Source organism: Rattus rattus, chromosome 2, assembly GCF_011064425.1.
Source record: "Rattus rattus isolate New Zealand chromosome 2, Rrattus_CSIRO_v1, whole genome shotgun sequence".
Taxonomy (NCBI): domain Eukaryota; kingdom Metazoa; phylum Chordata; class Mammalia; order Rodentia; family Muridae; genus Rattus; species Rattus rattus.
In genome coordinates, this window is record NC_046155.1 from 135,648,139 (window position 1) to 135,670,927 (window position 22,789).

At 45.3% G+C, this 22,789-nt stretch overlaps 1 protein-coding gene across 1 annotated transcript in view; it reads left to right on the forward strand.

The window, feature by feature from the left end:
• Positions 1-22,789, forward strand: part of Fam189a1 (family with sequence similarity 189 member A1) — a 406,652-nt gene that overhangs the window by 358,743 nt on the left and 25,120 nt on the right. The window contains exon 5 of the mRNA XM_032893466.1: positions 19,555-19,662. Within this exon, the coding sequence (XP_032749357.1) occupies positions 19,555-19,662 (108 nt within the window). The remainder of the gene's footprint in view (positions 1-19,554; positions 19,663-22,789) is intronic.

Below are 22,789 nucleotides of genomic sequence, written 5' to 3' on the forward strand. Positions count from 1 at the left end.
CAAACCTCTTTTGCTTATACTTAACCTTCTCAGGGTAAAACAAGTCACCATGAGACAGAGCACTCCAGAGACAGAAAAATAGTAGAATAACAAATAGTGGGATGGCATCTGAATTTTATTTGATCATTTGATCAAACAGAGAAAAAGAATATGGCATAGTCTTCAGGCCACACAAGAGCATTCTCTGGATAGATGTGGTTTGGGTCTATTTTCTGCTGCTATAATAAAATACCCAAGACTTTGATAAAGTCTAGGAGTTAATTGGATCGAAACTCTGGAGGGTGGAAAGTCTAAGAGAGTGATGTTGGCCTCTCCCTCACAGGTGAGGCCCTGGTGCTACATGCTGACAAGATAAATTGTACCATCAAAGAAAACCCCAACCGGCTTCTGTGACAATCTGCTCTGGAGACAGTCTGTTCACCCGCTAATCAGTCTATGCATGATTAACCTGTTCATGACCACTAATTGCCTCTTAAGGGTCCAGCATCTGAATGCCTCCCAAGAGGGATCACATCTCGGCATATTTTGGTGGGGACACTTGAGCCATGCAGCAGTCCAATAATCAATAGTATCGATTGACGTGAGCATCAGACATAAGGACTAAATGAGCTCTGTTGAGTTAGCTCTCGCATACCTCTGTGTTTAGACTCGGGCACTCAGGTGATTAACAGTTTGCAGTAATTATAGGTAATGTTTGTTGAACCTTGCTGTGTGCCAGCCATTGCTGGGAGCACACTTGTGAACTAATATTACCCTTGAAACTGTGCTGTAGGACACAAGCATTGTGGTCCTCATTTAGCAGGCGAAGCCCCCAAGGCATGTGACCTTAAATCCCAGAGTCACATAGCGTTCAGAGGTGGAGCAGGGATTCCCAGGCAGGCAGGAGGTAATTGCTCAGCCACTACGAGCTGCATGCGAGTGGTTGGAACAAAGCAGAGCCCAGCAAGGGACTGATTCCCTTCTGAACTTGTAGAATAAACCAGCTCGCTCTTGCTTGTGTTTAGTATCCTTTTCTTCACTACCTGAAAGCTAACAGAGCCGTGTTTCCACATCTTCCGTGTTGAGCACTCTGTCTTACTCACAGAGCGCTTTGTGACGGACGGACGTGTTCCCTGTGCCAAGATTTCAGTGTGCTGTGGATTCCACCTATGAAACAAGTAGCCACTGAGGGGCATTCGTACTTTACAGTCTAATGGCAAAGCACTATGGTTCCCAGTCTAAAGCGTGTGACCTTTGTCAGACCTCTAGGCAAAGGCAATGTGTCCCTTCACCCCATGTACCATTCTATTGTCATGTGACGGGTCAATTGTCATTTTGACGTGGAGGAGAAAGGATACCGTCTCCTTCATGCAATAGGCATGACCACACATGGCTCAGGACTCGAGAGCTCTACTTCCTGGGGAGGTCATGTCTCCTAACCTAGCAGCAGTTAGATCTGCAGGTGTCTGTGTCTCAATTTACCAAGGTAATAACTCTTCACTTGCAAATTTTTTCTCAAGGGCTAAGATGGCCTTTTCTTCCCAAACTAACGTTTGAAATAAGCCCTGTTACTTTCCCGAGTCTTAAATATTCCTCTATCGTCTAAATAAAAGAGTGGGATTTTCTTTCTATTTTTGGCTATCAAGAGATTAATCTAAACTATAGAGTTTCTCTCTTATGAATAGTTATCAGCTGCTGCCGTAATTGCTAATGAGAGACTCCAAGGCACACTTAAAGCAATTAGAACTTTGTTTCCACTCAACAGGAACTTAAATACAGGAATAATCATCTCCACCATAACTTCCTTGAAGCACTTCATAATGTCTAGAGGTGAATAACCGAGTTACCGCCTGCTTTCTGGGATGGGTTTAGGGATGCGTTTCTGAGTTGAGTGAAATCAGTCCAGCTGTGACAATCAATCATAGAGACAGGAAAATGAATGATTCCCTCCCTCCCCGGCGGCCTAGGCCCCTTGTAACTGAACCTCTCCTCCAGTATGAGCGTCTTGATTAGTGTTAGAAGGCTACGTTGCCTGACACATGATGAAGGCACGCCCAGGGCAGTGAGGAAGCACTCAAAGCCACACCCCCTGAAGGAACAGCCACACAAGGAAGGAGGCTTCCTGTCCAGGGTAACTTTGTGCAGCCAGAAATGAATTCTGTTCCCCTTTTAAAGAAAGGAGAAGCATTCACATTTGGTCATCCTTCTTGAGTTTCATGTGTTCTGTGCATCTAGGTAATTCAAGCATTTGGGCTAATAGCCACTTATCAACCCAGAGCATACCATGTGTGTTTTTCTGTGATTGGGTTACCTCACTCAGGCTGATATTTTCCAGTTCCATCCATTTGCCTATGAATTTCATAAAGTCATTGTTTTTGATAGCTGAGTAATATTCCATTGTGTAGATGTACCACATTTTCTTGGGAGGGAATAGGGAGGCAAAATTTAGAACAGAGGCAGAAGGAACACCCATTCAGAGCCTGCCCCACATGTGGCCCATACATATACAGCCACCCAATTAGATAAGATGGATGAAGCAAAGAAGTGCAGGCTAACAGGAACTGGATGTAGATCTCTCCTGAGAGACACAGCCAAAATACAACAAATACATAGGCGAATGCCAGCAGCAAACTACTGAACTGAGAATGGGACCCCCGTTGAAGGAATCAGAGAAAGGACTGAAAGAGCTGAAGGGGCTTGAGACCTCATATGAACAACAATGCCAACCAACCAGAGCTTCCAGGCCTAAGCTACTACCCAAAGACTATACATGGACTGACCCTGGGCTCCAACCTCATAGGTAGCAATGAATAGCCTAGTAAGAGCACCAGTGGAAGGGGAAGCCTTGGGTCCTGCCAAGACTGAACCCCCAGTGAACCAGTGAATGTGATTGTTGGAGGGAGGGTGGTAGGGAGGGAGGATGGGGGGGAACACCCATATAGAAGGGGGGGAGGGGTTAGGGGATGTTGGCCCGGAAGCTGGGAAGGAATAACAATCGAAATGTAAATAAGAAATACTCAAGTTAATAAAGATGGGGGAGAAATGAATTCCTAGGGAGAGGGAGTGGCTACAGGGCCGTCTTCTGTCATGGCCACATCTGTCATGGCCACATAGAAATGGAGCTAAAGAATCCTGAGTTGCTGTACTTGTTCAGTGTTGAGCTCTAAAGTCAACCAGTCTTGCTGAGCACTGGGGTACAGGTGCTCCTCCTGTCCATCAGGTAGCTTGGACATAGCTGAGTAGCCCAGGAGGAGATACCTACCCAGATGACGTCAGTACGTAAATACCCTTCCTAAGCTAGGGACCAGGGGTCAGAAAACTAAACCAGCATCCAGTCCTGGCAAATCAGGAGGTCTACCAGGAAGCTGTTCTACAGAGACACTAGAGGGAGGCAAGGGGGCTTTGGGGAGGACAGAGTGACCCCACAGTGGCTGGCCGTCCTTTGTAGATTATAACCTGCTAGAGACTGAAGCCGGCTTTTGCTGGAGCAGTTCCACCAATGCTCAAGGGGTCTGCACCACAACAGGTAAGAGTGGAACTGGTTCTCAAGATCTTCTGAGAGCCTAGAGGTGCAGCTAGTGGACAGGCGAGTGAGAGCCCTAGACATGCTCGACCGCGAGCATGGAAGCACTGTGAAAGAAAAAGGCCACAGTGAAGACAACACTCTCCTAAAGTGGGGTGGGGGTGGTACAAGAGGCCTTTGTACTTAAACCCGCTAAGGGTTAAACTGCAGAATGTCCCGGTAGACTCAGACAAACAGCTGAAGTCGGTGTCTGTGACCGGCAATCTCTTCAGCTGGGAATAGTAATTTGCTAACCAATAGGAAGCAGTTTGAATTTAGTATTTCTCCCCGCCAGTGAACTGCCTCTGAGCGTGACTACTGTGCAAATCCCCTGTAAGAAACGTCTCTGGCATTTGCCTTATGGGACACTACTCAGGTCTTCTCTACCTCAGTTTACCCAGATTACCCAGATTATCTGCTCCCCGGATAAACACTGCTTCCTCTGATCTCTGTGTCAGTCTTTACCTGGTGACACAGAGTTTATACTCGCTGGGGATGTATGGCATGAGAACAGGGGTGGGGATGGGGTGGAGGACACAAGTACTCTGGCTCACCAACTCCCTCAGGGGCACAGCCTAGAGTGAGAATAAAGGACAATAGAGGAGACTAAAGGGTGGTGATCTTACAACCCTCTCCGACCTCTCTCTCACCTTCGCCATCTCTGTTCAAGTGAAATCATCTAAGTGACTGCATAGTCATTCTCTGCTCTTAAGACCCAACCCAAATGCTGCGACATTCGACATTTCTAGACATTCGTCCTGGTTCCCTGTCCCCGATCCCCCATAGTTTTCCTCAGGGGACCATGTCCCCTGTCCCACTAGAGGATACTGGGGCATCACCAGTGGCTGAAAAGCCATCTCTCGCAGGAGTGCATCGGACATTGGAGCGCACCATGTGAGCCCAGCTGTCCAGAGTTCCCATGCTGGGATTAACGGAGGCAGGACATGTGAACACTGAATTAATAGAGCACTGCCCAATTACACAATGCATCTGTGCTCCTCATGGTGCAAAGGGAGTCAATAACTAACGAAGAGGCAGTAATTGGGCTGCTTTGCCTGATTCGGGAATCTAGAGAGATCCCAGACTGAAAACCATGGGCTTAGAGGGCTAACTAATTGAGTTCTTCAATATTGACATTTTCTTTCAGTTATCCCCACACCTAATTTGGCTTCAATTCCTAAGCAAAACAGGTACATTCGGGGTCGTTTTGAGAGCAAACACGTCGCACCTCTGTGTGTCCCTGCCAAATGATTTGGCAGTGGGAGACGACACACAGTCATTGAAGGCAGTGCAAGTTAAAAACCAGTGTCCCTATAGTGTGATGGAATAGGGCTAGGTGTGCCTGCTCAGTGCTGGTAGAGCGCTCTGAGGTTGGGAGTGCTTTGATACACAGGCGAGGTCCTGACTGGCCCTCTCACACATGGCTCTGTGGTGTTCTCAGCTGCAAAGCCTTCGTTTTTGTCAAAAATTTTCCTTGCAGATCATTCCACACGAAAACTAAGAAAATGCCTTTGTGGGTTGTTGTTGTTTTAGCCTGTGACTAATTAGCATGGAGCAGCTGAGACTTTTTTATGATCACCTTCGCCCTTACAGGAAAGGGGGATGGCTAATAAAAATAAAAGATTTCCTTCTGCCGAGATTAAAACAGCTGATGAAATAATATCTTGTTTCCAGCACCTTGCTGGCTTTGCCAGCCGGAGGATGAGAGGGAGTGGCGCCTGCAGGGTGGACGGTTTGAATGTCTCCACGCTGCATTCAGGAATACCAGGTGTGAGCTGTCACCGTATTGCTCAGAGTGTGCACGTGGCTGTGTCTCATTATTTGTGACATATTTGCAGAGTGCGGATGGTACAGTCAAAAGTCAGTGACCATGGGGATGATCTTTTTTTTTTTCTTTCTTTTTTCTTTTTTTCGGAGCTGGGGATTGAACCCAGGGCCTTGTGCTTGCTAGGCAAGCGCTTTACCACTGAGCTAAATCCCCAACCCCACGGGGATGATCTTAATAACAGGAACTACGAGCACACCTGCCTTGGTCAGTGTGGGCAATGGCGGCAGACTGCTTACACCGGATGGCTTAAACAGCAGAGCGTTGTTTCTCTTTGTAAAAACCGTGTGTCTGTAGAGATGGGGTGTGTGGGGGGGTGTGGGTGTGTGTGTGTGTGTGTGTGTGTGTGTGCAGATGCCTTTCCCAGGCATGTGCCTGCGGAGGCCAGACGTTAGCATCAAATGTCTTCCTCTGGGGCTGTCTGTTGTACGCTTTGGGACAGGGTCTCCCACTGATCCTGGCTGGGACTGTTTCAGTTAGACTGGTTGTCCAGTGAGCCCTGGGGATTCCCCTGTCTCTGTGTCCCTTCCAGCACTGAGGCTGCTGACACCTATAGCTTTGCTTCTTTTTCCTCCTCCTTGCCAACATCATGAAGCCGGAAGTCCCCAGTGTGAGCGTCAGCGTGGCCAGGCTCTGGCAAAGGCTCCTTTCCCACTCCTGAGTGACTGACGTCTCATTTCTGCTATTACACACCAGGGAGAGAGGGGAGGAATGGCTGATCCTCTTCCCAAGTCTCTCACATGGGCACTAATCCCACAGGAGCTGCATCCTCCTGACCTGCTCGCTGAGAAAGCCCATCTCCTGACGCCATTGCCCTGACAGGAACATTGTCAAAACATGGATTTCTGGGGGATAAAACTAATCAGGCCACGGAACTCACTAACACTACAGTGCATGTAAACGAGCTGAATGAATATCGTTCATTTGTATTCTTTCCCGAAATGTCTATATTATTGACAACTAAGTCATAATTTATTAAGGATCTTTTAAATGTACCATTGTGCTTTGAACTAAATGTTTTCAAATGTAAATATTAAAATGGCAAATTGTATCTTAATTTCTGCTGACTTTCTTTCTTGCTAAAATTTAGATAGATTTTTAAGGGAATTAATGATTCAGAAGTTAAAGGCACAGGCAATTTTCCAGCAGATGTTGTCACAACATAACCCTGTTCTCACCCTTTTGTGACCTTGCTCTTCTGCCTTGGGCCTTTTTTTTCTTGTAGCTCTGTCCATAGGTCACAGGCAATAGGTCTCAGGTCACCACTCAGAGCCCACATCTTAGTCATTATTTCCAGTCACTGCTCTTGGGCCATAGTCACCACTCATAAGCCTCAGATCATGACCTCAGAAGGACTGTCCTGCCTCCCATGATGGAGGGATAGGAGTTGGATACGGTGGTTTTCCCTGCCTTTGTGGCAGACTCTATGTGCATGGCATGCTTCTGCATTGTGTCAGCCTGGCCTAGTGCTCAGCCTTATTCCAAGGGTTAGGAAGACCCCTCCTCCCACCTCAACAGTAATTGCACCCTGAACCCCTTCCCTGTGTTCTGTGATGAGGGGGTGACATCCCTTCCCTCTCATAGACACGAGCAACAAACTTCTCACCTTCTGGGACCTCCCACTCAAGAGCCTTTATGACTGGAAGTTATGAGTGTTTCACCTTAAATCTCTGTAGAGCCAGACGCAAACATCTCATGACAACATATGCTCATGCGTACATGCACACACATACACATGCACACCTAGACATGCACATATACACGCAAACACAGGTGACACATTGGACAGGCACGCTGGTAGGAAGCGCTCCATGGGGGGTGGCTCTTTACATGGTGGGCTCCCTCTCCCAGCTGTAGTCCCAGCTGAAGTCTTCAGTGTCCAATGGGCTGCCTCCAGCCTTGTTTCTGTTTAACATTGTGTTGGTAAAGAAAGGAACCTAAAACTACCCATTGCCATACAGTCCCGGGGCAGACTGGCTCTAAACATTTGTCATCTGGAATTTAATTAGTATTTTCCTTTCATCCTTTTTTTATGCTACCTTGGCATTTATTCACGAAAGCCTGTCATTTTAAGGCTGATTCGGTGCAGATCTAGAGAATTATGGTAGGGCCCCATGATTTTTCTGAGAAGGATTTTGCACAGTAAAAGGTGTTTCCTCAATATTCCATGATTACAAAATGAACCTTGATCTCAGTGGGGCTCAGCGTAGAAGATTGCACTTGTTTTCGCCCCATCTCCGTGATAAAACACTATGCTCCAAGGAACTTACAGGAGGGGAGATGTATTTGGTCTCGCGGTCCCAGAGCGATAAGAGTACATCACCCTGACAAGGAAGTAGCAGACATCACAGCAGACATGGGTGGCAGCAGCAAGCTGAGAACATACATCGTGAACTGAAAGCAGAGAGAACCAACTGGGAGCAGGGCAAGGCCTTCTCTTGAAGTCTGTCTCCAGTGGCACATTTCCTTCAGCAAGGTCACACCTCCTAAGACTTCCCAAACAGTGCCACCAGCTGGGGACCACCTGTTCAAATGCATGTGCCTATGGCAGACATCTCAGTCAAACCAATACAAGGGTAAACTCTTTATTTTTATTATTATTACTATTATTATATCATCATCATCATCATCAAAACAATACCTGACTACTGTAAAAACAGTAGAAACTTGTTAGGTTATAGCAGGCACATACATGATAGATTAGATTAGGTAAGTAGTAAATCCTGCATTTATTCTCTTTTAAATATATATACAACATACACGTGTGTGTATATATATATATATATATATATATATATATATATATATATATAATGTTTAACCCAAAGCCAGAACCATTGTAATATCACACAACAGTGTCCTACATACATGGAAAATACACCAAAAGCCCCCAGGAGATACCAAAATCACAGATGGTTCAAGTACACATACCCTACAATGGCCTTTCCCTGTACATGTGTGTTTACATAATAACTGGATTTATACAGTAGGCAAAGTGAGAGGTTGGCAGGGACTAAAAGCAAAATTGACTATTTGTGTAAATATGCTATAATACATTTTTTAAAGATTTATTTATTTTTATATTGATGAGTACTATATCTGCATGCCAGAAGAGGGCATCGGATCACCTTATTGATGGTTGTGAGACATCTGGGAATTGAACTTTGCAAGAGCAGCCAGTGCCCGTACCCACTGAGCTATCTCTCCAGCCCTATAATACATTGTTTTAAATATGTAGTAGCTTTTCTGGAATTGTTTATTTAATGTTTTGGGGCCCACAGGTAATTAATTTTTCTTTTAAAAAAAAGTACATATAAAGAAGCAAGCTGTGTTAACCACGTTAGCAACTTTGTTGTTGTTTCAGTCAATGTGTCTGGATAAAGTCTGAAACAAATAGACAGACTTGCTGCCTCCCCATCCCACTGCCTGTGCCTGAGCTCCGAGCCTCTCTGTGAGCTTCAGGGCTGGTCCTGCATACTGCAACCCCTACAGTCTCTTCTCTCTGGCATTTGGCGGCGTTTGCCCCATGTGAGACACTAGTAAGAGAAGAGGGGAAGGGGGTGGGCAGCATGTTTGTCTCCATGTTCCCAGCGGTTTTTGACTACAAACCCTGCTCTGGGGAGGAGCACTTCTCTACTGACTGTGCCTTGGCTGGAACTTGACAATGTGGCTCCAGGGTTACTTGGCTCTGTGAATCAGACCTGTTGTGGAGCAGAACATTATGGCCCAGTAGGGTGGAGGACTTCCCCTTGGTGGTAGACTGAAAGGGGAATACAGTAAGGCAGGGAGGAGAACGTGGCTTCATACCGAGGCAATGTCCTCCTCTCCTGATGGCCATAGCAGACGGCACGGGAAACAGAGGCATGGGGACCTGGACAAAGTGGTGATGGACTAATTCACCCTGACCACAGGGAATGCCTGAACCTTCTAAGGCCATTGAGTGGCTTAGTTTGTCCCTTGAACTACCTCGAATTGAGTTGTTACTTTGCTTTTAACTTTTAAATGTTTCTATTGCCTTCTGTTTAATAACCGTTCCTTCTTTGAGCGTATTGCAGAGAGAAACTCCATCTGCCGCCTAATTTTCTTTCATTTTTGGCCTTCATGCTTTTCTCTCACAAGACGTCTTCATGTTTTAATATAGTCAATCATGTTCATCATTCTTCTTATAACTTATGCCTTTTGCCTTGTTTAGGAAATGCAGTTAATTCTTTTGTTCTTAGTAATGATGGTTTACAGACAAGTTTTATAGGAACCAATTACTCCTAGGTAAAAATAATAGGGCCTGGCTCTTTCAAGCCCCTGCACACACCCTTTTTGCCAACTGCTGTACACAGAACCTGGTTTTGCATGTGTTTCTATTTAAATGTATGTTATATATTTGTTTGTAGATTTATATATATTTGATATATTTATTAAAAATAATATTGCACATATAATATTCTACATTCTTGATTCATTAGCATTGACTTCATGACCCACTGCGCTACTGTTCATGCCTAGATGAACATATAACACTTATGTTCTCTGTAAGCCATATCACAGCATTCTTACACTCAAGGACTCTAGACAGCACTACAACATGGCCCCAGGGATGGGTATACAGTGAGTCAGTAACAGAAAAACACAGCCATAAAGACAGTATTGTGTTGTTTAGCCTACTGGGAACGGCTACATTGGGGAACTCAAACACGTGGCTGTTCGTCATATATCTGAGAATAGCTGCAAAAGCACGCCCAGAAAGGTGATCGAGGCAGAAAATACGGCTCAGTGGCCATGAGCAGGAGCTCTGCGAGTGTGAGAACCCATTTTCTGTTGGAAGCTCTAGGACTCAGGTGAAAGCCAAGGATGACTGCAGATACCCATAGCCTCGGCATGGGGCAGAGGGTAGATAGGGAGACCCTGAGTACTCACTAGCCAGCCATCTAGGCCAGAGAACAGACTTAGGAAGGAGAAACCATCTCACGTCAGAGGGTGATAGAGGGAAAACACGGAGCATCCTGTGGTGCCTCCACACGCATGCGCATACTCATGGGCGTCCAGACTGGTGTGGGAGGCGGCGGGGGAGGGCAGAGATAAAGAGAAAGAAGAGGAAAGAGATTTGGGAGTTAGAAATAAATCTTAGCAAGTAGCCAAATTTACATATGCAAATTAACAGAAGCACCTATCTGCCTCTCCCTCGGAGCTACAGATTGCTTTCATTCCAAAATTTCATTTGCATATTGCAGATTTAGGATCTTTAAATTCTGCCCAGTGGGTATGGTGGCATTGCCGTTGGTTCTCCATACGTAGATGATGGACCTGTTGTTTATTGAGACCTAAGCCTTTCCTATCCCTTTGCCACGGGTCATGACCCCCAGCTCTTTTGAGCTTTTCTCTCTTTGTCCATTTTCCTGCTTTCTTACCGTCTGTTCCATCGTCCTCGCTCTGGTAGTATAACCAGCTCATTCCCACGAGCTCCTCCGTGGCTCTCTGTGTGTTGGTCGCTTGTTTTCACCACTCTGGAATTTTCCATCTGTGTCTAAACCACAGCATGTTCAACCTTATCCTGTAGAAGGAAACTCCTCGCTGTGGGCCGCAGAGCTGGCCGGAGGGAGCAGCTGTGTGCCCATGTACAGGCCGCCAGGTGAGCGCAGCCCATGAAGATTGGTGGAAATATTCAACTTTAAAAGCTAAGGCCAAATTATTTTCCGTGACGAAGATACAGTCAGTTTTCAGTTCCACCTGAAATGTTTCAGCATTCTGTTGGCTCGCTCCCAGTACTTGGCATGGTTACTTAGAGAATGTGCCTGTCCTGCAGGTTGTCCTGTGGTTTTGATGTACATTTCTTAGCTATTACTGAAATCTGACTCTTCTTTCCTTTATTTGCTTATTTATTGTTTATTTATTTATTTGTGTGTGTGCATCTGTTTGTTTGTCTGTTTGTGTGTCTGTGTGTCTGAATGAATGCCTGAGTGTCTGGTTTGTATGTGTGTGCCTGTGTGTATCTGTGTGTCTGAATGTATGCCTGTGTGTCGTGTCTGTGTGTGTGCCTTTGTGTGTTTCTTTGTGAGTATATGCCTGTGCATGTGTCTCTGTGCATGTGTGTGTGTGTGTGTGTGCCTCTGTGTGTGCTTCTGTGTGTGTCTGTGTGTCTGAATGTATGCCTGTGTGTCTGTGTGTCTGTGTGTGTGCCTATGTATCTATGTGTGCCTCTGTGTGTGTGTCTGTGTCTGTGCCTTTGTGTGTGTCTTTGTGAGTATATGCCTGTGCGTGTGTCTGTCTGTCTCTGTGCCTGTGTGTATGTCTGTGTGTCTGTATGTGTCTCTGTGCCTGTGTGTATGTCTGTGTGTCTGTTTGTGTGTCTCTGTACCTGTGTGTATGTCTGTGTGTCTGTATGTGTGTCTCTGTGCCTCTGTGTGTGCCTGTTTTGTTTTGTGTATTTCGTTTGCTATTTTCCAAGTATAATGATATGCTCATGCATTAACTTTCCCTTCACAGTCATCCTTTTAATCTGTTTGGCATTGTTCTTCATGTGTGTTGTATGGACAGCTGTTTCTTTTGATATTGTTGACTAATTCATTTTTTAATCATAAAAATCTATTTTTTGCCTTGTTAGTCACACCTAAAGTTCTAATATTTCTTTGCATCCTTTTCCGCCAAATATGTCTATATTTCCTCTCTGCCACATTGTTATTGCTTAGTATCTGCAGGGTACTTCTGCAGGTGCCCAAGTACCTTAGAGAAAATGTACCGTGTTAACGTATACCCTGTATTCTCCTGTAGACTTAGACTAACATAATGACAGCAGCAATGTGAATTCTATGCAGATGACTGTTTCACTGTGTTGTTTAAAGATTAGTGACAAAAAGAAAAGTCCACGGGTGAGATGCTCAGTGGGTAGAAGTGCTTGCAAGGCTGACAATGTGAGTTCATCTCTAGAGTTCACAGTAGGAGGAGAGAATCAACTCCCCAAAGTTGCCCTCTGACCTCTACACACGCATTGTGGCTTGGGTTTCCTTGCACTCTCACACCCCCACAATAGTTAGAAAGAAATGAATGTTTTAAGTGTGTGTGTGTTCATTATAGGTTCATTTTCCCCTGAGTCTTTCCATCCACAGTTGGCTGAGTGTATGAGTGCATGGACAGTGGGCCCGTGCCACACTGTCACGACCGTCTCGACTACCGTCTCTCTCTGAGTACCCACAGTCCTCCTACCTTTCCCATCTTTGCTCATAAGCATGCACTCACTTTCTTCGCTACTGCCAAGGACATCCTTTGAAGAATACATCCCAGTTGTATGCAGTATGGAGACTGTGCACTGCCATTCACGTGTCTGGCGCAGCACTGCCTGAGCGTCACACGTAACCTAACTACTTGGACACATTACCCGGTTCTTGCACAAATGATTACATTCTAATTTGAATATGTCTTTTATTATCCCATCAGCCAGATTTAAGAGTGAGTGTTAAGAGTATTGCCCCATGTCTTACATATTCCCTACAGTGTCTTTTTTTTTCTCCTATAGTGTCTTGAGTTATAGAAATCCCTGTCAACTTCCAGCATGTTAAAATCTTCTAATACTAGTGTTGAAAAAGCTCCTACATTATATATACATATTGCGATGGCTATATAGTGTTTTACATTTAACATGATGAATAGCATTAAGAGAGTAAATTATATTAAAACAGAAATAAACTAAGCTTGGTGACGATGGGGAGTTTTTACAGGTAGTAGATTTTAACTTGTCAACCTCTTATACAGGGTATTTGTACCTCAATTCATCTGCAAGAATTTTCTTCTGTTTTTCTTTCACACCTAGATCTGTTTTGTTTATCCTTAAAAAAAAAAAAAAGCAGCTGCTGTAACAGAGGCTACATAACATGCCACATTCCCCCTCACTTTTAAACTACTCCATTGAGAATTTCATTCAGTGTGTTTTGACCACATTCACACCCTCCCTTTACTCCTCCAAGATCCAGCCCTTTCTTACCAACCCAGTGTTGTGTCTTTTTAAAATTTAAAGCCCATCAGGTGTGGTCAGTGCTACTCACGTCCTCTTGGATGTATAGCATTCCACTGGAGTGTGGTGGTCTCATCAGGGGCAACACTTTAAAAGAAAACTGACTCTCCCTCTCTCAGAAGCTGTAAGCTGCCCTGTGCACCATCCCTGTGAGGAGCAGCTCTGGGTGCTCAGAGGCAGAGCAGTCTGCTTACATTCCTCAGTCCTAAACAGGAGGCTGACATCTTGAACACAAAGCTTGCTGCCCACTCCCCAGCTCCTGTCATTCACCATTTTTATAGGGCAGCCGAATTTTAGCTCCTTTCCTAGGATATGAACTCAAGCTAACCAGACAGACTTCTGCATCCAACCGCTGCCCTCTGCAGAAACAAATTCAGTGGGTCAGAACCTGCTCCTCAATTGTCAAATTCTTTGAAAAAAATAGATGTGGAAAAATGGAAGTCACAGTATACATATGGGCACACACATTAATTATACTACCAAAACCAAGAGGATTGTTTTGTGTGCCTTGTTTTACTGAGTCATTTTCTGCATTACTTTATGAAAACATTAAATTTACTTTCTCTCTGTGTGCGGTTGGAAATGTGGGAATTAAATACACTGTTTCCTTCTAGCCTCAACTTAAAATTCAAAAGAGCACAATGAGATAACTTACTCATTTTCAAATGATGGCTTAGGAGCCCCAGTTTTAAACAAACCATTCTACTGTCTACAGCGTCTACAGCAGTAGAAAACATGGCCTCTGGCCTTGTTCTTTAAGATGAAGTAGAAATATTTCGTATTTCCACCATAGGGCCTGAGACTTCACCTCCTTTCAAAATAACAAACCAGCCTGTTGTTCCTGGTTGCTGTTATTTCTATGACAGAAGACAGGAGACTCCTGAGTTGCAGACAGGAAGTCTAAGGGCTCACGACAGAAGCACTGTGGAGAGTGGTTGATCTGCATCTGCCCTTGGTCAGAGCTCCCATCATAGTTGCCTGTGCACACAGTGACTCGGGTGACAGAGGAGGAACTTGGAACTTGAGGAATCAGTGCCTGCACACCAAACCTACACTTTGTCTGGGTGCATGTCACCTCCTTCCTCTTCCTTCAGATTGCTGATTGCAAACTCAGCCCAGGAAAGTGAACCGTGCAGAGCAGTTAAGGTGTCAGTCAGCAGGAACTTGGAGGCATGCCTACACCCATGGCAGACTGCCTCCCACGACACAGATCAATACATGTCAGGTAAGAGCACACGGTCAGTGTCAGATGTGCCAAGACAATAACCATTCCGAGGAGCAGGTATCTAAGACAATAATCCAGGTAAAGTCCAGTGTCACCCACATTCAACTACATCAGGTATTTATTGTCTCTGAGTCTCTGTTTCCCATGAGGCTTTACAGCATGACGCCTTGACTGATAATGGCCTAGGAAACCCCTTTCATTATTCAGAGAGAGAAAAGGGAGAAAGGAGCAAATGAGCCAGGAGAGAGGAATATAGGAGCTCGTCATCTACACAAGGGCAGTTCCAGAAAGAACTGAAAGTTCCAGAAAGTTCCAGAGAGGACGCAAAGCCCGAGCTTTGAGTTTCCTAGTGAGTAGATCTGTGAGTTCTCCTTCCTGACGCTGCCTGCGCGAGAGTCCCTGTCTCTGCGGAGGAATTATGCTGTTAGTCTCCAGATACACACCACGGATTTTGGAGCCTCCGGAGAGAAGGTTTTCAGAAAGGACTTTAAGGAAAACATTCATCATGTGCCCTAGGGGAATGGAGGGAAAGGGAGTGTCTCACAAGAAACTTTTCTTAACAGAAAGTTAGGGAGGCTGGTGGGAATGTATGCGCGGTGTTATTTTTAGGGTTCTATGGGACACGGGTCATTAAAGTGACGCATTTCTGCCAAGGCGTCGATAGGGGTCGTTTTGGCTATAATTTGAATTAGTCCCTTGAGGAGTTCTGTGATCTTCCAGGGTACCCATCTCATTGCAGCAACCCATCTTCTACAGGGCATAGGTTGGGGAGCCTCAACCCCTGCCGTGCGATGGATCTAGACAAGTGTGAGTCAAAATGGGCCCCTGGACACATCAGGAACATCCTTAAGGTCAGGGTCATGGAACAGCTCCTCATGTGGTCTGCCAGCTCTGGTCACCATCAGAGCTGCAGACTTAACTTTTCCAACTGTTGTCTAGATTGTCTGTGGGACAGCACCCTGGCAATTAAACCTCTCCATGTCCCAGACTATACTTGTCGTCCGCCATAACCACCTGAACCTTGCTCGGGGCTGCTGGGGTCTTGCGTTTACACTCAGGAGGATCACCTCATCCCCACCTCTTCCTCCACATTCCATTCTCCCCCTCCACCTCAATCCCAACCCATGGCTTGGCTTCTAAATTCTTTCTCAGACACTATCTCCATACTTCTACTGCGGTCCCTGGTCACACCCCCTCCAACAGCACATCACCAGTCCCTTCAGTGTTTCCAGACCTTTCAGTCAACGAATGTTTGCTGAGCCACACTGAAGCTCAGGTTTGGTGCCACTCCCTTTAAATTACTTTCTTGTTCATTCGTAAATGAAGATCTTGTTCCCATTTTCCCCAACGTCAGCCGTTATCCTCTCTCTAGCATGGTGCATGTGTCCTGCGCCACAACCAAGCTCTTATCTCGCTCCATCTTTAATGGCTGCAGGAGCAGAGAGGGCATTTGAGTGGCCATAGCAGCTTTGCACAGCCTGTTCAGCTCTGCCATGGTCTGAAACAAAAAATACCACCCAGAGCCTCTTCCCAAGGTAATATTAACCAGGGATTTACCTCCTGCCTGAAGCAACCTCCAAATGTATGCCAAAGCATAAAGGGCTGTGCTCCCTGAGAGGTCAGCAAACAAGGGGAGTCCCAGAGTCCCCTCTCCTGCTGACTTCCTGAAGACACTTCCCAGGGCTCTGTGCAACCGAAAGGAACTTAGGAGCTGCCCTGAGACTTCCTGCGCTGAGGAGACACAACTGAAAGTTCCAGATTGCAAGCCATGGCGTAGACTTCTCAGGATAGAGTTCAGGAGAGGGTAGGCATGCATGAAGATAGAACTGTGGACTCTGTGGAGGGTGTCCCTCAAGTATTCTGTTGAACACTGTTAGCATACGCTGGGGACGAGATTACTGAGGCTAGGCAAAGAGACACTTAAAAGGATTACAGACACAGAGCCTAGCTAGGCTCACAAGGCTGGGCAGAATCTGATTTTCACATTGTGTAGGGGTATCAAGATGGCCTCGCCTCCAGGATGGGAATAATGATCCTTAGACTGAGAGTTGCTCGATCTTAAAATTCAGACTCCTTTCTCCGACTCCACATGTACACTAGACCGTACAACCTTGAGAACGATGAAATGCCATGAGCTAAATTTATCCTCCATAATGTTGTCACAGTCACCCCTCTTTTGTATCCCACAAGTTGGCCTCGAGGTCCTGAGAAAAAGGACTAAACAGTCACTTCTGCAGTGGCAGACAGAACACTGGTTTATGACTACAGGAACAAGGCCTACAGTTGGTGCTGGACTAGACAGACAGGTGGACATAAAGATCACCATGCATGCACAACATCGGTCACTTAGGGCATCTTCTATTTCTTCTCAGGGATGCTCACCTCTCAGGGATGTGGTAGAACATCACAGCTAACCTCAAAATCTTTGTCCTTCTGTGAAAAGATAGTCTTTACTGGTGGCTTTTTGGATGTGCAGATTTTGCCTGCTCTAAAACACTGGAGTCGACTGAAGTATCATTGGTCAGTTTTGTGAATCTTTGGTCAGGTTTTTGACTCCTGTTTATGGCATGGATTGACAAATGAATTTCCTAAGGAAGAATGAATTACCTTTCGATGACTAAATACTATGATGTAGACCCTCTAAGACAAAGAACAGTGCCATTTAAGTAGACCGACCCTCCATGACGGGGAGTAATGCTGTGAAGCGTGGAGAACAAGTTGAAAGCACCTCGTGTCCTCTCGTTAGACTCTCTGTCAGCCCAGTGGTCAGGGTCCCAGCTAGTGGGACAAGGAAAGAAAAATAAGCAGCAGAAAAATACCAGAGAAACAACCTTCGCAGATGGCTTGATTCTCTGCAGAGAAAATGCTGAAGTACCTTTAAAAATGGCTAGAACTAATGAATTAAAGACCACAAGATACCAGAGGAAAACACACACACACACACACACACACACACACACACACACACACACCACATTTCTTTATAGTCACAATGAGCATGTGGAAATCAAAATTAAAAGGGCAAAAATGAACTGCAGTCTAAACTTTATCCAGTAATTAACTCAAAATGGGTCATGGGCATGAACATAAATTACATATTTAGAAAAGAAACATGCAAAACTGTTTAAGTATTTAGAGCTGGGCAGACTTGGCACCTAAAGCACAACCCACAGAGAGAGGGGTGGGGGAGAGGCAGGGGAAGAGAGAGGAAGGAGAGAGATTGGATGTTAGGGCATAAACATGTGTGCTGTTTGCTCACGCTTAAGGCTAAGTGCATACTAAACATAGATGCGTGAGTACTCATGTGTCCTCCATGAAAAGTTCACATGCAGTGGGCTGAACATTTTCCTCTTCCCAATCCATATGCTGACCTCCTGACCCCAGTATGATGTCAGTAGGGCTTCAGGTCTCTAGGAAGTGGTGAGGTCATGAAGGTGGAGTTCTCCAAGGATCTGAGTCTTTGTTAGAGAACCCAGAGAGCTTGCTGCCCTGTTCCCACGAAATGAAGCCACAGCAAGAAGTTGGTCACCAGATCCTACCCTCAGCCTCCAAAGGTGGGAAGCAAATGTCCCATTGCTATAGCCGCACACCCGGTGGCATTTTTATTATTGCCCCAAACCCCAGGCACCATGGGAAGTACTCAGAAAGATACGCCACAGTAATTTGCAAGTCATACTGCTGAGAAGGAACTGGCATAGAGAACACTTAAAAGGAATGAAAAGGCACACAAGCCAATGAGAAAATAAGCAAAACCTGAAAGACATTTTACTAAAGGGGAGCCAGATGGCAAATAGCAAGCAAAAAAAGAAATGGTTCGTCTTTTATGCATCAGGGAAATTGATTATAGAGCTGGATTGGTAAATCCATGCATACCTATCAGAACAGCTAAAACAGAAGCCACATGAAATGTTTGCAACCATGCAGGGAAACCAGGTCACTCACGCATCATGGGTGTGAATATAAAATGGTCCAGCCGTCCTAGAGAGCAGTTTGACTGTTCTTTACAAAACCAACCATGAGATACCCACACCCAGCAATTGCTGTCTTGAACAATTGCTGCAGAGAAATAAAAACCTACATTAACATAAACACCTGCAATTTTTTTATTAGTCCCAAATTGCTTATCACCCCGGTACTCCTCAACTGTTTGATGGTTAAACCAATTGTGGTACGTCTATGCAGAGGAATACTACATATCCGTACAAAGGAACAAACTGCTAATATGTAAAGCAGACTTGGTGGATCTTAAAACAACTGTGCTGAATTTAAAAGAGCATTGGGAAAACTCTCAGGCTTTCTGATCCTATTCCTCTAACATTCTTGAAACAAGTGTTGCAGAGCAAGCTAGTCATTGATGGGAGGTAGTTGGGGTGGGAAGCAGCAAGGGTGGGGTGAGGAGGGTGTTTATAAGAAGTAGCATGTGAGACCCACAGTGTTAAGTGTCTTGACTGTGTTGTCAGTATCCAGGCTGTGATAGTGGGCTAAGCTGTGGTTTTGCAGGATGCTACCCATGGGTACATGTGATAACTGCATCATTTCTGACAAACACATGCGAATCTGCACTTACCTAAATATAAAAAGTGCCATTTAAAGACTTGACATTTTATTAAACACTCATCAGAGTGTCGAGTGTCAGTATGATTGATAAAAATTACCCACCTTCTTACATGAATATCCCAATATTTTCTGAGCTATCTTACCGACGACTTCTTAGCAATTATCAAAATTATGAAAGACAGATTTTAGTATTAAGAGCAGTTTGAGCTGCACAGGAAGGAAATAAACAAATGTGTGTATTTTAAAGGCTAACCCTGAATATGAATAAAATACAGTCATGCATAAAGCCAACCTGTGAATCAGCTGGCAGCTGGCCCAGGCTGGGCCAGACCCAGGCTTACGTAAGTGTGCCCTGGACTCTGTGTGTCCAGCAGGAACTGACCCTTCTCCTCCTTCTTTTCCTGCAGGACCTCCTCTTCAGTGTCTGTGCCCTCAATGTCCTCTCCACCATTGTGTGCGCCTTGGCCACAGCCATGTGTTGCATGCAGATGGTCTCTGCTGATGTCCTGCAGATGGTGAGTGCCTTCAGGCTGCCCCAGGCCCATTCAAAGTGCCTGGTCCAGCCCTCCCTCCTCTAACCAGCTTGAATCTGATATAGAGGAGCAGAAATGGCTCCTTCTGGGTAGAGAATCGTGAATCTATCAGTCCAAACTGCCCAGAGACCCTTGGTGTCACCTCCTGCTGCCTGATGAGGGAGGGGACTATGCGTACGCTGCTGTTGCCTTACTTCAGACATCAGCAGAGTTCCGAGTTATGATAGAGTACACCCCCACCCCATCCCCCACCCCAGACCCCACCCCCTGCACAGCACCTGGAATGTGTCCCTGAATGAGTGGAAAGCATGCCATGCTGGGCGCTCTGCAGACCCAGATAAGAGCAAGGCCCGTCCTTCTTCCGGATTCCCTGTAATAGAAAAACTTTGAGGTTGTTAGAAGAAGATTTCTCAAAATGAAAAACTGCTGTTCTCTGCTTATGAAATTTGCTAATTAACCCCGAGATCGTGGTCTGGTAACCCTCGTCTGGTGTTATGGCCAGGGTCTTATTTTTTAAAAAAGACCTTCTGCTCCCGTGGGGGTGGAGAGGCCAAGCTTATTAATAAACATCTCTGAACACACACTTCATAAATCGTGGTGGCCCCTTGTTGTCTCAGCAAGAATGGACCATAGCCTAGGGTTCAATACATTGTTGCGAAACTCATAATAAAGAGAAGTCGGTATTGGTTGTTTGTTTAGGAGCTACTCTTGTGCCCATATCCCTTCCCCCACCCATTTGCTGTCTCTGTCTGCCTCAGTTTGTTTTTCTCTTACTGTAACAAAATAACCAAGACTAAGTCGTTTATAAAGAAAGCAGGTTTACTTAGCATCCAGTTCTAGAGGGTGGGGAGTCCAAGATCGCACAACTGTGTGTGGTTAGCTTCTGATGTGAAACCTCAGCAAATGGCAGAAGGGAAGGGCGTGCATGGGGAAGACAGACAGAAGAGCTAGCCTTCTTTTATTTCTTAACAGCCCTGTCCCCAGATGGTAGCTAACTCTGCTTATCAGAGTGACTCCTTGCTCCCTCTACATAGTATTAATCTGTTTATTCAGGAGGAGTTGAGTCCTGCTATTCAAGTACTACCCAGCAGGCCTACCTCCCAACACCGCCATATTGGGCTGGGACAAACCACATTCTAGCCGAGGCTCTCTATGAGCATCACCGTGTCTTTCAGCCCAATCTTCAAGGCCACTGGACCCCAACCCAATGTTTTCTGCCTTTCATGAAAGAAAGGACAAGTTACTCCTGTAGTGGGTTTTCCTTTTAAATCTTCCCCCTCACCCACCCTTTAGCAGTGCATCTGTTAATCAAGATATAAGGCCAGAGAGCATCATTACCAATATGTTAAAACTCCGTTGGTCCTAATTGTATGTGGCATGCAGCCTGGCTCCCACAGCATACATCCACACAGCTGTCATAGCGAGCCGACCTTTCTGAGAGGTCGCAGTATTCTGAAAGGTGTCTAATTAAGCAGTTATTCAGCAGGATGAACTTTTGGCCTCATTCACTGAGGCCTCGCGTTGGCAATTTTCTCCAGCATGCTGTACAAAAGAAAGGTTAAATACCAGAAGGTTCTACCCATCTCAGCAAAGTTTGCTATTGATCTGTAAATATCACACCAATTCAACCAAACTAACAGAACTAAAGCCTGCAGAAGATAGCAATATGTATTCCCCTACTTTTAAACATAAAATTGAAAATTGGGTATATTCTAACCGTGTAACCTTTTAGAATTAAACCAAACTACACATAGTTCTTATTGGAGGCCATGAGGAGCAGAAGTAGGCCTGGGGTCGTGTGTCTAGCATGTCTACATCTGAGCCCCACTGCCTCTGCATATGTGGGGATTTTGAGCACATCACTGAACCCACTTGCCCAGTAGTTTCTTCATATATGAATGGACCTCACAGGACAACCTGCTGATCTCTGTTGCTTTTTTGTTTGATACTTTTATTTGTTGGCAGTGCAGGGGGTTGGAGCCTTGCACAGGCTAGGCAACAGCTCTACCACTCTGCTATGCCTCCAGTTTTATTTTTATTGTTTTAATGTAGTGGAGTATCAGCCAATTACTGGACATCATAGTAATGACATTACAGTAGCACCATCACAGTAATGACATCACAGCTGTGACATAACAGTAATGACATCACAGTGGTACCCTCGTAATAATGACATCACAATGGTACCATCACAGTAATGACATCATAGCATTACATCACGATAATGATATCACAGCGGTACCATCATAGTAATGACATCACAGCTGTGACACAACAGTGATGACATCACAGTAATGACATCACAGCAGTGACATCATAGTTTACAGAGCAACTGTGGTGCTCCGTAAACAAGCAAATTATTACAGAAATTACAAAGGCTATGTCTGAATTTTCTGTTTTGATAACAAAATGCCCTAGGGTAGACTCCTCTAAAGAGGTTATTTAGATTATAGTTTTGAAGGCCAAAGGGTCAAAACAGCATGGCGCCTGCACTCATTAATACCCCTGACCTGTGTCACAGCATGGTGGATGGCATCACCATGGGGAAGACATGTTCATAACAAACTCTCTAAACTGAAAGCATGGCATGGTTTCCTTCCAAAGGCCTTGCCTCCAGTTACCTATCTATACCCCACAATCCCCACCCTTGCCAAAAAGTCTCATCTCTGAAAAGTTCTACACCTCCTCCCAGAAGCACCATGCTGAGGGCCAACCTTCCAACACAAAGGGACAATGGAGGACTAAACACACCCAAGGCATAACAAGGTACCACCAGAAACCTCCTTGCTTAGAAGTAGGAATAACTGAGCTTCCTGGTGGTGAGGCTTTCTGTGGCATACGCTGTGGGACAGGTGAGGGTCTGGTCTCCTAGTCAGACTGAGCTATGTGTACCCAGCACCATAGGAAAGTCAGAGGGAAGACCTGGTTATAGTCCAGGTGGCTTTGAGACCAGCTTATAAACCTGTAGTCACATCCCCACCTACTGGTCTTAGTTCTGTTTTGCTAAAGACCATTAAGTATTTGAGCCTTTCTGTCCTACCAGAACTGCTGAGAGGATGGAGCATAAGGTGTATTTGTCTTAGTTACGGTTCCATTGCTGTGAAGAGAC